We start from the raw sequence: 14,832 nt of genomic DNA, 5'->3' as shown, positions 1-14,832 counted from the left end.
TGAGAGATACATAAATTTTTTCCTAAGGGCCAGAGTGATAGTACATCAGGTAGGGTGTTTGCCTTGCGTGTGGCTGACCTGGGTTCAATCCCTGGCATCCCATCTGGTTCCCCAAGCACCACCAGGAGTAATCCCTGAGTGCAGAGCCAGGAGTACCCCTAAGCATCGCTGAGTGTGACCCCAAAAAGCAATAAGTAAATAAATAAATAAATAATTTTTTTCCCAAGTAGCATTTCCTGAGGCAAGTAGACACCATTTATTATAGTACGCCTTAGCATATATTACCCTTTTGAAAGAAAATAATAAAGGACAATGTTCATTATCTCTAATATTTTCCCCATATCGGCATTAGTGGTGAGTAAAATATTTTTTATCTTGGGGATATTTTGTTTGTTTTGGGGTGGTGCCCAATGATGCTCAGGGCTTACTCCTGGCTCTGCACTCAGGAATTAACTCCTGAAACGATAAGGGATGCTGGGGATCCAACCTAGTTGGTTATATGCAAGACAAATGACAAATGCCTTACCCACTGTACTGTCTATTCTCTGAGTAAAATATCTTAAGGAAAAACTTGGGAGAATTTTATAAAACATACTTCAAGGAAGTTGCATAAGCAGAACTATTACTCTCGATTTTAGTAATTAATTTTGCTTACAGAATAAAAGGCATTATTTGAGAGTATTATTCATGGATACTTATTACAAATTCTGTACTATCAGTATAATATATAACCACATTTTGCTATGTTGTGTTGTAGTTGAAATTAAGTTTTTTAATGACACTAAAAAAAATGTGTTTTCTCTTTGTATGATTGTATCACTTTATGCAGCAATTTCATGTGTTAATAGTATAGTTAGATAAGTAGTTTTAGACAAAGTCCCTTTTTCTTTCTTTTCTTTGCTTTTTGGGTCACACCCGGCAATGCACAGGTTCATACACTCAGGAATTACTCCTGGCAGTGCTCAAGGGACCATATGGGATGCTGGGAATCGAATCTGGGTTGGCCACGTGCAAGGCAAAAGCCCTACCTGCTGTGCTATCACTCCAGCCCCAAAGTCACATTTTTGAAGTACGTTTTGGATAGTAGATATTAAAAGAAAATTTGAAACAAATATCTTTGTAGGTCAGGGTATGATAAACTTAAGTAGATGTTCCTGTAATACACAAACTTTCTAACTTCTTGATTTAATTTGGAAGTCCTCCTAAATTATTCCTTTGTTACTATTAACATATATAATTCTTTGACAGTATATCCACAGGCTGGTTATTGTGTGTCACTTAGCAAAATCTACAAAAATTCTGAGAGGTCTCTTATACACATATTACCCTATAATTCTCCTGTCTCATACCATGACATTATAGCTAAACTATTTTGCTAAAGCAAAAAGTAACAGTGTTGAACCCATAGTTGGAATTTGTGGATTTATTTTAAACCAATCTGCTTTTCTTCGTGTGTTAGTGCCAAAGTTAATTGAATTACAGGTTTCTCACCTAGTAGTAACTTTTAAGCAACAGTATTTATTATTAGCATTAATTTTAGTAGTACATTAGCAGCCTCATGATTAGAAGGTGTATGAGCTTTGGAATCCAAAAGACCTACTTTTTTCCCCTTTTGAATGCATGCAATGAAGTCTGGGGGCTGCTCCCGACTCAGTGCTCAGGAGTCACTTTCACTGGTGCTTAGGGAGCCAAGTGGAACTGCTATCAGTTACTGCTGGACCAGTGATACAGAGGGTTCGACACTTGCCTTGCACACAACCAACCAAGTTTGGTAGAGTCCACCATGCTCTACCAAAATCATCCCTGAGCATAGAGCCAGAAGTCAGCCCTGAGCACTGCCAGGTGTGCCCTCCAAAAAGAAAAAGGTTCCCACGTGCAAAACATGCCCATTCAGACCATTTTTCCTGTACCAGTAGAACCACTTTTAATGGGTTCCTTATATTATATATCTTTGAGTTTAAGCAAGTAATAGCTAAGCAGAAGTTTATTGTAAAGTGAGAAATTGTGAAGACCACATAAAATCAGGCACATAGGGGCTGGAGTGATAGTACAACAGGTTGGGCACTTGCCTTACATGCAGCTAGCTACCCACGTTCAATCCCTGGCATCCCATATGGTCTTCCTAAACCCTCTGGGAGTGATCCTCAGAGCACAGAGCTAAAAATAAGCCCTGATCATTGCCAGGTGTGGCCCAGAAACAAAAAAGGATCAGTATATAAAAGAAGTTCTAGGAAAGGAAGGATTTGTGGAGCCAGAGTGCCTCGTTAAGGCTGCTGGTTTTGACTCAAATGCTTCAGAATCTTCGGGAACATTCCAGATGCTCTTAAGCCATAGTCACCACTTCTCAATACCAGAGGGATCCTTCCAGTAAGCACTTTGGAAACTTAATTAGCAGCATGAAAGTGTTTAATTTTCTAAATTCTAAAAATTTATTCCATTGACTAGGTTGAGTTATACAGGAGCCTGATATAATTAACCATACTTCTGCCAAATCAAATGTGAGATATTTCTAAAAGACGAATAAATAAATTAATTTTTTTTTTTCAAAATAAAAACGAAGAATACAAGCTTCAGTGCTGGAAAGTTAGTATAGTGGGTAGTATGCTTGCCTTGTAACCAACCCAGGTTAATTTCCAGCATCCTGTTTGGTCCCCTGAGCCTATCAGGACTAATTACTGAGCATTGCTGGATGTGGACCAAAAAGAAAACAAAAAACAGATTCCTTATAGCTTCAAGTTACTCATATCAATAATTGTTTGTTTGGAAATTGTTTCATTTCTTTAATGATTGGTTACTTATCTGCTGGCATCAGTTCTGCCTATAAAGCTCTCCAAGAAAAGCTCGTATTTAGGAATTTTAAATGGTGATACTGATTTTTTGTAATTCAGAAGCAATATGAGTATAATTCTCCTTTCATCCTTACTCTCAGTAATAGAAAAACACGTGAATCTTTATGACTCATTCTGTTCCATCCAGTTCTGATTCATGACTCAACAGATTTAGTCATCATCCCAAGAAACACATGAAATTTATTAAGCATAAATAAATAAGTTTGTTTGCCACTGAGGAGATATGGGGTTGGTTTTAAGTAAGATAGTTTAGAAACAACCCAGTCTTCTCTAGAGTGTATATAGAGTTGGGGACAGTTGGATTTTTTTGTGTGTGTATGTGTTTTTTTCTGGTTGCACATAAGGAAAAGGCCTCATGCCTGTCTTCATATGTTTCTAACTGCATGTTTAGATCATTTCAAGCCCTTCATAATTTAATCGAAGTTAATGATCTGGCAGATATCTTTCCATAGCTTTCTCTTTTGTTAAAATGACTATGTATACATGTATTTATGACTATATTAGACGTAGTTTACTGAGATCTACTTTTATGGTAATAAATGATTTTTTTTCACACAATGGCATTGTCATAAAATTGTTACTTTTATTTTTCTCTGGTTTTAAGCTTACATTATTAGTATACAGGATCTCTATGCCTATTTCATCTGTGAAATGTGGATAATGTCTGACCTAATTCTTTTGGCCACATGAGGTATACAATATGCTAAGTGCTTAGAAAAATACCATTATAATCATCCAATAAAGATTAGCTGTATATTTTTTCTGGGAGTCAAGGTTATGTGTGCACTCGATCCTACTGCAGAATCTTTGGGCTTAGAGCTATCTTTTCACCCATAAATTGCATTCTTAAGTGAGATAAGGATATTCAATTTGTCTAAAACATTAAATGAAAAATGACATCCATTGTAACCCATTGTAATATCTCTCTGGCCCTAGAAGTATGGTTTTTTTTTGGGGGGGGCAGAGGTGGGAAGATAGAAATGTGACAGGGATGCCAGATGTGACAGAGGGGCACGTACCCAGCATTGCCTCAGAGCTACTCCTGGCTTTGTGCAGAAGGGGCTATATGCATTGCTGGAGGTGGGCTGCATGCAAGGTGAGTTCCTTAACCCCTGTACTATCTCTCCAGTCCTAAATTATATTCTTATTATGCATATGGGTACTTAACTAATGAAAATATGACATATTATATTGTCTATTGACATAATCTCCTGATTTTACAGTTTATTTCATTTGCCTTGCACATGGCTGACCCAGATTTTAGTCCCATCACCTCATCTGTTCCCTGAGCATCTCCAGGAGTGATCCCTGAGCACAGAGCCAGAAGTAAGACCTGAGCCACTTCCAAATTCACCCCCCCCCCCCAACAACAGATGAGGGCATACCAGAGAACTATGGGATGAGCTCAAGAGGAACAAGATATGAATCATTGAAGTCCCTGAGGAACAAGAAGACAAACTTGATGGAGAAACAATATTTAAAGAAATCACAGGCAGGAATTTCCTAGACTTGAGGGTTACAGACACCGAGATCTAGGAAGTCTGGGATCCCAGTGAAAATAGACCCACAAGGAAAAACTCAGGACACATTGTACTCAAAACAACAAATTTCAAAGATAGAATATTGAAAGCAGCAAAATCAGTAAAGCAGCTTATATACAGAGGAGATCCCATAAAATTTAAGTAGAGTATCAAGTGAGACTCGACTAGTGGGAAGGAAATAGTACGAAATACAGTACAAAAACTTGGCAAGCGCTTGCTCTTCAAGCCCGAATTCTCCCTTGAACACATATCTCCCTTGTCTCTGTGTCTCTTTCCTGGCCTTTTCCACTCAGGAGAAGCCTTATTCTCTCGATCTCTTAAATAAGTTTCTTTTAAAATAAGTTTCTTAAAAATATTTCAATGAAACAAACACCAAGAATGCTCTAGATAATTCAGATTTAAAGGAAAAATAACTTCATAGACAGGCAACATCTTAGGGAATTCACAGCCTTGAAACCAGCTTTACAGAAGCATTAATGGAGCTTCTTTAAAGGACACGACTGACTTCCCAGCACATGGCCTTGTATGGGATTCGCTTGTGACACTTGCTGTAATATTTGTGACCCTCTACTAGATTAAGGAAGATATATTTACTCCTAGCTTGCTAAAGAATGTATACATTTTTAATGATGAATTAATGTCTCATTTACACTGAATATTTATGTCTTATCAGTCTCTTCAGTATTCTATTTCTTAGGATAAAACACTTTGTACTATTATAGGCCTGTTGAATTCCCCTTTAAATTAAATCTCTTTGCTCTTTTGCAGTTGTAGGCTTTACCTATTTCATCCAAATTATATATTGTAGGCTATACCCATTTCATCTAAATTATATAGGGACAGAATTGTTACTATAATGAAACTCAGTGCAAAATAAAAGTTAATGTACTATAATTTAGATGCCGAAGTTGAAAACATATATGTAAGTGAGAATAGCATTATATTGCATTAAATTATTTTTATTTACATAGGCTAAAGTCATGTAGCAATAATTACAAATTGACTTTTATTGATTCATTTTCTGATAATTTTCATTCCTTTGACTTCTTGAAGTAAGTAGTATGAAGTTAATTTCTTACGTGCCTGAATAAGGGGGAGGCTGGAGCAGACAGGGACACTAGGGACATTGGTGGACGGAAGGAAGATCACACTAGAGGTACAGTTGGTGTTGGAGCATTGTGTGCTTGAAATAACTATTATGAATAGTTTAGTAAATCATGGTGTTTTAGTAAGTATAAAATTCTTTTTAAACATTGACATTTTGCTACCAGTGAAGGTAATGTAATAAAGATGGTGCGATGGGGCCGGAGAGATAGTACAGCGGGCATGCATTTCCCTTGCACACAGCTAGCCCATTTCTAATCCACTGTGCTCCATATCCGTATGGTCCCCCAAGCCCTCCAGGAGTGATCCCTGAACACCGAGCTACCAGTTAGCCCTCCTTAAACACGGCTGGGTATAGCACAAAAACAAAAATAAATAAGATTTTGCAAGTAATTCCTACTAAGAGTAATTGAATTCAATAATTCAATAATGCAAATAAGAGCTGTCACAGGGGCCAGAGAAATAATATGTAGTAGGTAAGGTGGCCAACCCAGGTTTAATCCTTGGCATTCCATGTGGCCCCCTGAGCCCTGCCAGGAGTGATCCCATAGTACCAAGTCAGGAATAATCCCTGAACATTGCCAGGTGTGGCCAAAAAACAAACCAAAAATATGGTGGCACAGAAAAAGAATGGCCTCCAAAAATCTGCCAAACTCTAGTTATGTTGTTTCACAGTTCTTTTTCATTTTGTTCTGTGTTCTTGGGTCACATCCTACAATGCCGCAGAGTTACTTCTGTCTCTGTACTCACAAATTATTAACTCTAGAGACAGATCATTTCTAATTTAGTGACCTTTCTTTGCTGCAGTAATAATTTAAATTTTTTATTTTCAAAAAATTGATAACAAATTACAGATCTTATAGTACCTTTTTAATAGTACCTTTATGGTACCTTGTTAATAATTTTTTTATAGTACATTTTCCTCCTCTTTAGCACAGGAATAAAGTATTATCTCCCCATGGAAGGTTTTATTGCTTATATACCACTTTTGCTATTTATACACATCTCAGTTGTGTATTTCAAGGTATTGGATTTTGATCTATTTTCCTAGTATGTTTTTGTTTAGGGGTCACACCCAGTAGTGTTCAGGGACTATTCCTGTTTCAGTGCTTGGGGTCACTCCCTGTGGTGCTCAGAGAGCCATGTGGTTCTGGGGATCAAATCCACACTGCATGCAAAGCATTGAGTTTTCTGAGTTGAGGTATTTCCTTGGTCCTTTAACCTTTTTTTGAGCTTTCTAATGAGGCACTGCATTCATTGTGTACTCTTGATAGGTTAGCAGCAATAACAAACAAGGATGTTCTTCAAGAATTTAATTCCATCAGACATTTAAAGGGATTGGGTGATAACACAAGATGGAACCTGTAAGGACCAGCCATTGTGTATACTAAACTTATAGATCGTCTTGGGAGATGACTGTTTTAAATGAAGAAGATTTTATTATGAATATTGATTAGTATTTTTATGGTATAGTTAAATTTTATTTAATAATTTTATAGCATAGACTATGGTTTATTCATGACTCAAGTGTGAGAAAAATAATCTGTTTATATTATTGGCTAATGTACAGAACTTAAAATTTTTAATATGTTATGCATAGGTGCCTGGAATACTTACTAAGAAATGATGCAAATCCAGGGATTCGAGACAAGCAAGGATACAATGCAGTACATTACTCAGCTGCTTATGGTCACCGTCTATGTCTTCAGTTGGTAAGATACTTGTGTAAAAGTAACATGAGCTTATAGTCTAATAAAGCAATGAATACATGAATTTAGAAACACTGGTTTTTTAATGCTTTCAGAATTCATATACCTCTTAACATACTAGTCTCAGATCTCTCTCTTTTTGCCCTTCTTATGTCCTTCCTTTTTATTACCTCATATCTATGTAGCATTTACTTTTCATGCCCCCTTAAGTAAATGTTTTCCTGAATCTTCTAAGGAAATGCAATCATATCTTAGGTGAGAAGTGTCTTTTCCCACCCCTTTTCCTTCACCCCATATATTTAGGAAATTCTGAAATGTCTGTAAAATTTCTCCTGATAAGAGCCTTTGGTTTTGCCAAAGCCCTCATTCTTTTGGGGGCCAGTCCCCTTGGGTTAGAAACTGTTTTTAAAAATTTTCAGTGGGTCATTCCTGATTGTCCTTGGGGGCCGTGCGGTGCCAGAGATTATGCCCAGGTCTCCATTGAACTGTTCTGTAGCTTGTGATCTCATTGTTAAATATGTATACCATCCTTCCCACTTTGCCAAACAAAAGACAAAATGGGTTCATTAGAAGTTATGCAAATGTGTGACATTCTTCAATTTAAGATTTTTTATAGAGACTTACTTAGAAATCATATTAAATGTTACATCAAAGAGATATAAAATTCAGAGAGTCGTTTATTTGGACCTGAGAGGTAGTGTAAGTGCTCACCTTGCCTGCAGTTCAATCCCCAGCATTGTTTATGGTGCCCTGAACACAGCTAGGAGTGATCTCTGAGCATGGAGCCAGGAGTAAGCCCTAAGCACTGCTGAAAGTAGCTCAGTTCCCCAGCTCCCCCTCCCCCCACAAAGAGCTAAATTATCCTATTATAGAAGTAATTTTTTTTTTTCTTTTTGGGTCACACCCGGTGATGCACAGGGATTACTCCTGGCTCTGCACTAAGGAAGTACTCTTTGCGGTGTTCAGGGGAACATATGGGATGCTGGGGATTAAACCCAGGTTGGCTGTGTACAAGGCAAACACCCTGCACCCTATGCTATCACTCCAGCCCCCAAGAAGTAATAAATTATTTTAAGTCATGAGTCTTTGTATAGATGAGATCTGTTACATTGTAGTTAGACTATGTATATCTTAGAGGGAAAGGAAGCACAGATTTAGAATAAAGCCTTATGAAGATAGGAACTTGTAAATAACATCTCTGGAATATATATTAATAGTTCTAAATATGTTTTATTTTCAGATTGCAAGTGAAACTCCTTTAGATGTTGTAAGTATAAGGTTATTTTCTTCCCCCTCCTATTCAAAATATTTCTCTGATTAGAGCTGAGATATTTTTATGCATGAGTACAAGGATAGTAGCATAAATCATGTATATCAGGGGGAAATGGTTTCTTACCTAGCTATAATAAACAGCATTTTCCTCAAGCTCTTGATCTATATCCCTCCCTCAGTCTGTGGTTCTTACTGTGCTCCTAGAATGGTCTTTCTAGAATTTAGTTTTCTAACATCTTAATTTAGTTTCTACATTACAATGGTCTGGAATGATAGCACAGCGGATAGGGCGTTTGCCTTGCAGGCAGCCAACTTGGGTTCGATTCCTCCTTCCCTCTCTGAGAGCCTGACAAACTACCCGTGGCGCATTCGATATGCCAAAAACAGTAACAAGAACTTTCACAATGGGGACGTTACTGGTGCCGCTCAAGTAAATCAATGAACAACCGAACTACAGTGCTACAGGGTTTTAGAACTCATTCAAATATTAATTTATATTCTAAAATGGATTTAAACTTGGGGGAGTGGCGCATAACTATAATAAGTATATCCAAAAGTTCTTTTCTGACATTTAAAGTGCTCCTTTTCCCCCTCAGTTAATGGAAACCTCAGGAACAGACATGTTGAATGATTCTGACAACAGGGCAACAATAAGCCCTTTGCACTTGGCTGTAAGTATTGCCTTAATATCCAATTTATTTCCTGATTAATAAAATACTTCATATCTGTTTGTGTTAACTCAAACTGGTACCCAAAGCTTTGTTCTATTTGATAATAATCATGAAATGATAAATAACCTTTTCAATTTCAGAATTCTTAAGTATAAATTTTGTTTGATGTAAGTAAAAATACACAGTGGTTTTGTGCTTTGCTTCTCCAGAGGTCTACTTAAGAGGATACTCTGTCTGTGGTGTATATTTTATAAAGCTTTGTCCTAGTGGTTTTTTTTTTTTTTCTTCTTGGGTCACACCTGGCGATGCACAGGGGTTATTCCTGGCTCTGCACTCAGGAATTACTCTTGACGATGCTCAGGAGACCATATGGGATGCTGGGATTCAAACCCGGGTTGGCTGCATGCAAGGCAAACGCCCTACCCGCAGTGCTATCGCTCCAGCCCCCCTAATGGGTTCATTTCTTATTTGCTAAATAACCAGAATAAGCACTATAATTTTGTGGTATTTCTATAATTTTTGGATGTTACTTTATGATCCTAGGACCTGACTAAATTGTGATCTCAGAAAATTTTCTGGTCCTTCAGTTGCTTGTGCTAAAGGATTTGACTAGATGGATCTGTGAATTACTCTTGAATATTATTCTCATAATTTGATTAATTCAGAGAAAAAGATTAAGTGGCAGTCCTTAGAAATAAGTAAGGTAGACCAGAGCAGTAGTATAGCGGGTAGGGTGTTTGCCTTGCACACGGCCAACCCAGATTCCATCTCGGCATCCCATATGGTCCCCTGAGTACAGTCAGGAATAACCCCTGAGCAGCACCCGTATGACTGAAAAAACCAGAAGAAGAAAGAGGGGATAAATTACTTTGGGAATTGGCAGGAGTTGGGAGGGGGTGAGGCGGCACACTAGGCAGTTCCCTGCTGTGCATTCAGGGTTCATTCCTGGTGAGCTCAGGACCATATCAAATAAATTCCAGGGATTGAACCTGGGTCAAACACGTGCAAGGCAAGCACCCTTGCCACTGTACTATCGCTTCAGTCCCTGCTTATGGAATCTTTTCCCCTTTTTTTTATTGAATCACCATGAGATACAGTTAAAAAGTTGTGATTGAGTTTCAGTCATACAATTTTTCAACACCCATCCCTTTACCAAGTGTATATTTCCCACCACCAGTGTCCCCAGTTTTTCTCCTGCCTCCCTCTCTAGCTTGTCTCTGTGACATCCCCCCCCTCACATCTCTCTCTCTCATCTCTTTCTATGTCCCACCCCCTCCTCTGGCATTGTGGATTGCTATCGTGTATATCTCTTTATCTCCTCCTTTCACCACTCAATTTTTGTCCAAAGTGATCATTACCAGCTATCGTTGTAGTGGTCCCTTCTCTATCCTAACTGCCCTCCCCCTTCCCCTTGTGGCAAGCTTCCAACCATGGACCAGTCCTTCTGGCTCTTGTTTCTACTGTCTTTGGGTATGAATCATACTATGTTTTTTTCATATCCTGCAAATGAGTGCAATCATTATATGTTCGTCCCTCTCCCTCTGACTCATTTCAGCATGCTACTTACTCTCCATGTCCACTGCTTTTGGAATTTTTAAGCAGAATTCAACTTAGTACTTTCTGTGCTAAAAAAATAACAGTTTTTGAAAGAAAGTTTATTAGATTGGGGGCAGAAGTTAGGGCACAGATTTTGATAATAAGGAGACTTGGGTACTGTCTTTAATCATTTGAGCTCTGATTTTTAAGCAGAGTGGAGAAAATTCTTAGGTTATTATTAAATGCTTAACAGTAGTTATATTTAAGTTAATGTGGCTCACTACAGGTTCACTACTGAATTTCTTGTTATCATATATGTACTTTTTCTTCATATTCTCTGTGCTTATTTTCTGACACATTCATTTGGCTTTTCTGTTTTGCCTTTCTGCTCTTTCTCTTCACTGGAAAAGGGGGGGAATACTTTCTGTCCTGTTATCTATAGTTAGTAAAATACCCCGAGGATTCCTGATTCCAGGGCTTGAGCAGGGTAACAGTGGGCTTGGTCCTTGCTCTCCATCTGGTCCCCTGAGCACTGCTAGGAGTGATTTGTAAGCGCAGAGCCAAGAGTCAGTCATGAGCACAGACAGATATGGCCCCAAACCAACAACAAACAACATAAAAAACTTATTTTGAAAAACTGGTTTCCCCAAACTAAAGCCTATTTGATGATTAGGAAAATCTATACTTGTTTCTGAATTTTTAATATTTTTTATTTGAATTTTGTTTTGGATTATCTCAATAGAATAATATGAAGACAAGTTTGCTTTAAGTTTCCTAAAGTACCTGGGAAGTTAGTCTGTGTATTTTTAATTTTTTTATTATTTTTATTATTTCTAGGCCTATCATGGTCACCATCAAGCACTTGAAGTGTTAGTACAGTCTTTGCTAGATCTTGATGTCAGAAATAGTAGTGGAAGAACACCTTTAGATCTTGCAGCATTTAAGGGCCATATTGAGTGTGTCGATGTACTCATCAATCAGGGAGCCTCAATCTTAGTGAAAGATTACATTTTGAAGAGGACACCTATACATGCAGCAGGTATGTCAAATATATGCCTAGTTTTATTTACCACTTTTCATCTAATATCTTCTTAGGTTTCTTATATTTATTTTGCTGCTGGTAGTAGTTTTAACAATTAAACTTTTTAAAAAATCAGATGGTTCTACTTATGAAAAGCAAACAGCAAGAAGATGATTGCTTTCAAAGTCTTTATCTTGATATAAAGATGTAGTGAAGTAGCAGAGCACTTGTGAAGCCCTAAATTCTATTCCCACCACCACCATCACCACACACACACACACACACACACACACACACACACACAAAGATTTAGAATTTAAATTTATGTCAATTGATATCTGAAATATTTCAGTGGAATATTTTTATTCCCTTCTGATGGAATTTATTTTTGATTGGTATGTCTTTTTATTTAAAAGGTGATAAGATTTTGAGCATATTGTATCATCTATTCAGGGCCAGAGAGATAGTACAGCAGATAGGGTACTTGTCTTAAAACTTGGACAATGCTGGTCCAATCCCCTCTACTCCGCATGGTTCCCCAAGCCTGCCAGGAGTGACCCCTGAACTGGTGGGTGTGGCCCAAAGACAAACACACACATATTCATTACATATATATATGTACATACATACTGATACATGTGTGAATATGTATGTGTTGAATGTGTGTTTATATATATACACATAAACGTGTGTATATGTATGTATTGAATATGTGTGTGTGACTGTATATATGAATGATTTGATAAGAAATAGTTTCTGTTTCATGTAAGGACTCCACAGTATAAATTTGGTGGTGTTTGGGAGTGTGGAAATACAAATCTACAAGTAGCCGTTTTATATCATTAACAGTTGATAATACACAACTCTAGGGAACTACTGCAAGAAAGTATTCATTTTAGGGGCTGGAGCAATAGCACAGCGGTTAGAGCATTTGCCTTGCACGCAGCCGACCCAGATTCGATTTTCAGCAACCCATATGATGGTCCCCTCAGGGGAGCTCCGCCAGGGGTAATTCCTGAGTGCAGAGCCAGGAGTAACCCCTGTGCATCGCCAGGTATGACCCAAAAAGCGAAAAAGAAAAAGAGAAAGAAAGTATTTATTTTAAACAGCTAAGCTTGAAGGAATTCTAAGCAGGAATTTTTTAATTTCCAGTAATAGGCCATGTTTTTATAATTAGATTTGGTGCATATTTTGCATGAGGAATCTCACTTTCATTTTCTGCACCACATGATACACAGAGCACTGCTGCATTTCTGCTCTTTGCTCTTTGCTCATTTCTGCATTTTGCTCTCCCAAAATAAACATTATAGATTAATTTCATTATGTATGTTTTGTAGAGAGGTCTTAAAGACACACTTGAAGAGGTAATACAGTAGGTAAGGTCTTTGCCTTATATGCAGCCTATTCAGAGTTGATCCCCCACCACCACCTGATTCCCCAAGTCGCACAAAATAGGAGTGATTCCTAAGCACAGAACCTTGAATAAGCCCTGAGAGTAGCTGAGTGTGGCACAAAATCCAAAACAAAACATACATACACACCCACACTTGAGTATGGGTCTTAGACTTTGCTCTCAGTTGGTTAGGAAACTTGTATTTTTGAAGATTATAAACACCCACTTGGTTCCAAAGTAACCTTTCAGAAGCAATCACCTACTAGGACAGGGATCAGAAACAACAATTTTCATGCCAGATTAGAATTCTTACGTATCTATAAATTGCAATATGGAAATAAAGATCAAACTACTATATTTTTTATTTGTTTTATATTGATAATAAAGTGCTATATCATTCTATGACTTGAAAAAATATAAACATAAAACATTTGTAGAGAGTTAGTTTAACATTTTTATAGTGTTTGCATTATAAAATATATTTATGTTGAACCAAGATACTAGCCAGCCTCTTAGAAATGGCTGTACAGTCTGATGAAAGTGCTAACTCCTTTTTTTTTTTTTTTTTTTTTTTTTTGCTTTTTTTGGGTCACACCCAGCAATGCACAGGGGTCACTCCTGGCGGTGCTCAGGGGACCATATGGGGTACTGGGAATCGAACTCTGGTCGGCCCCATGCAAGGCAAACACCCTACCCGCTGTGCTATTGCTCCAGCCCCAAAAGTGCTAACTCTGAAGTACAGATTACTTAGTTTTGTTTTGGTGATTAGGTTTTTTTGGTAGGTAACTGAATTTATAGCTTTTCAATATATGCATGACTTGCATCTATAGAAGGCTTTTGGATTTGGAGATTGACTAGGGCAATCTTAATCTTAGTCATATAAAGAACACAGAAGATCTTGTAGTAGTGACCAGTCTATATTCCTGTAGTGATGTTATACTTGATGTTTTGATTAATGAACTTATACTGCAGGGAAACTCATCAATAGTTGTCATGAGCTGTGTAAAATGATGGGTCAGAATGAATTTATTTGAAGCCAGCCCAAGTATGTTTCAAGTGACACTAATTGATGACTATGAGAACTGCTGACAGAATGCAGCAGTTTTGAGTCATAAGTCTAGTAGTATTTAGTATAGCTATTGGGAAGCACAGAATATTAGTAACTGGTTTTCACTGTTTTTAATCATAATTTGAAAAAATAGTAACAGGTAATGCCTTTCTGCATCGCTACATAGCTTAGAAATTTCTTGAAACTTAATTATAGATAGAATTTTAATTCTACAGAGCATTTATCTTAGAAAATTGCGGTTTTAGGCTGCTTCTATTTATGCCATTGCCCATAAATGCATTGCTTAGATATTTTTTATTGTAATATGTATCTGTTGTGATTCACCTTCAATGTCAAGAAAGAATTGGATCTTTTCATTCCAAGCAAAAATTTTTCCCATACATTTTTCCCCTGGGCTTTGAGCATTGTATAGTCAGAACTAGACCAAATACGCACCTTGAAAGCAATCACTGGCTGAGGATGATGATAAACTATTCTAAAATGACATCTTTGCTAGTATGCTAGAATTGGACATTTTCTATTTTATTATTATAATTACTGAAAATTTTAAATGTCACTTTACAGCAACAAATGGTCATTCCGAATGCTTACGGCTACTTGTAGGAAATGCAGAACCACAGAATGCAGTAGATATTCAAGATGGAAATGGACAGTAAGTTCCATAATT

General features: G+C 37.4%; 1 protein-coding gene across 7 annotated transcripts in view; it reads left to right on the top strand.

The window, feature by feature from the left end:
• Positions 1 to 14,832, top strand: part of ANKRD28 (ankyrin repeat domain 28) — a 168,519-nt gene that overhangs the window by 132,650 nt on the left and 21,037 nt on the right. For all 7 annotated transcript variants that reach the window (XM_055137225.1, XM_055137223.1, XM_055137224.1 and 4 more), the window contains 5 exons: positions 7,095 to 7,206; positions 8,444 to 8,470; positions 9,072 to 9,146; positions 11,520 to 11,721; positions 14,730 to 14,817. In XM_055137225.1, coding sequence (XP_054993200.1) covers positions 7,095 to 7,206; positions 8,444 to 8,470; positions 9,072 to 9,146; positions 11,520 to 11,721; positions 14,730 to 14,817 — 504 coding nt within the window. The remainder of the gene's footprint in view (positions 1 to 7,094; positions 7,207 to 8,443; positions 8,471 to 9,071; positions 9,147 to 11,519; positions 11,722 to 14,729; positions 14,818 to 14,832) is intronic.

This window comes from Sorex araneus, chromosome 4, assembly GCF_027595985.1.
Source record: "Sorex araneus isolate mSorAra2 chromosome 4, mSorAra2.pri, whole genome shotgun sequence".
NCBI classification, from domain to species: Eukaryota; Metazoa; Chordata; class Mammalia; order Eulipotyphla; family Soricidae; genus Sorex; species Sorex araneus.
Note: the sequence above shows the minus strand (reverse complement) of the source record. Positions and strands in the feature narration are given on the sequence as shown.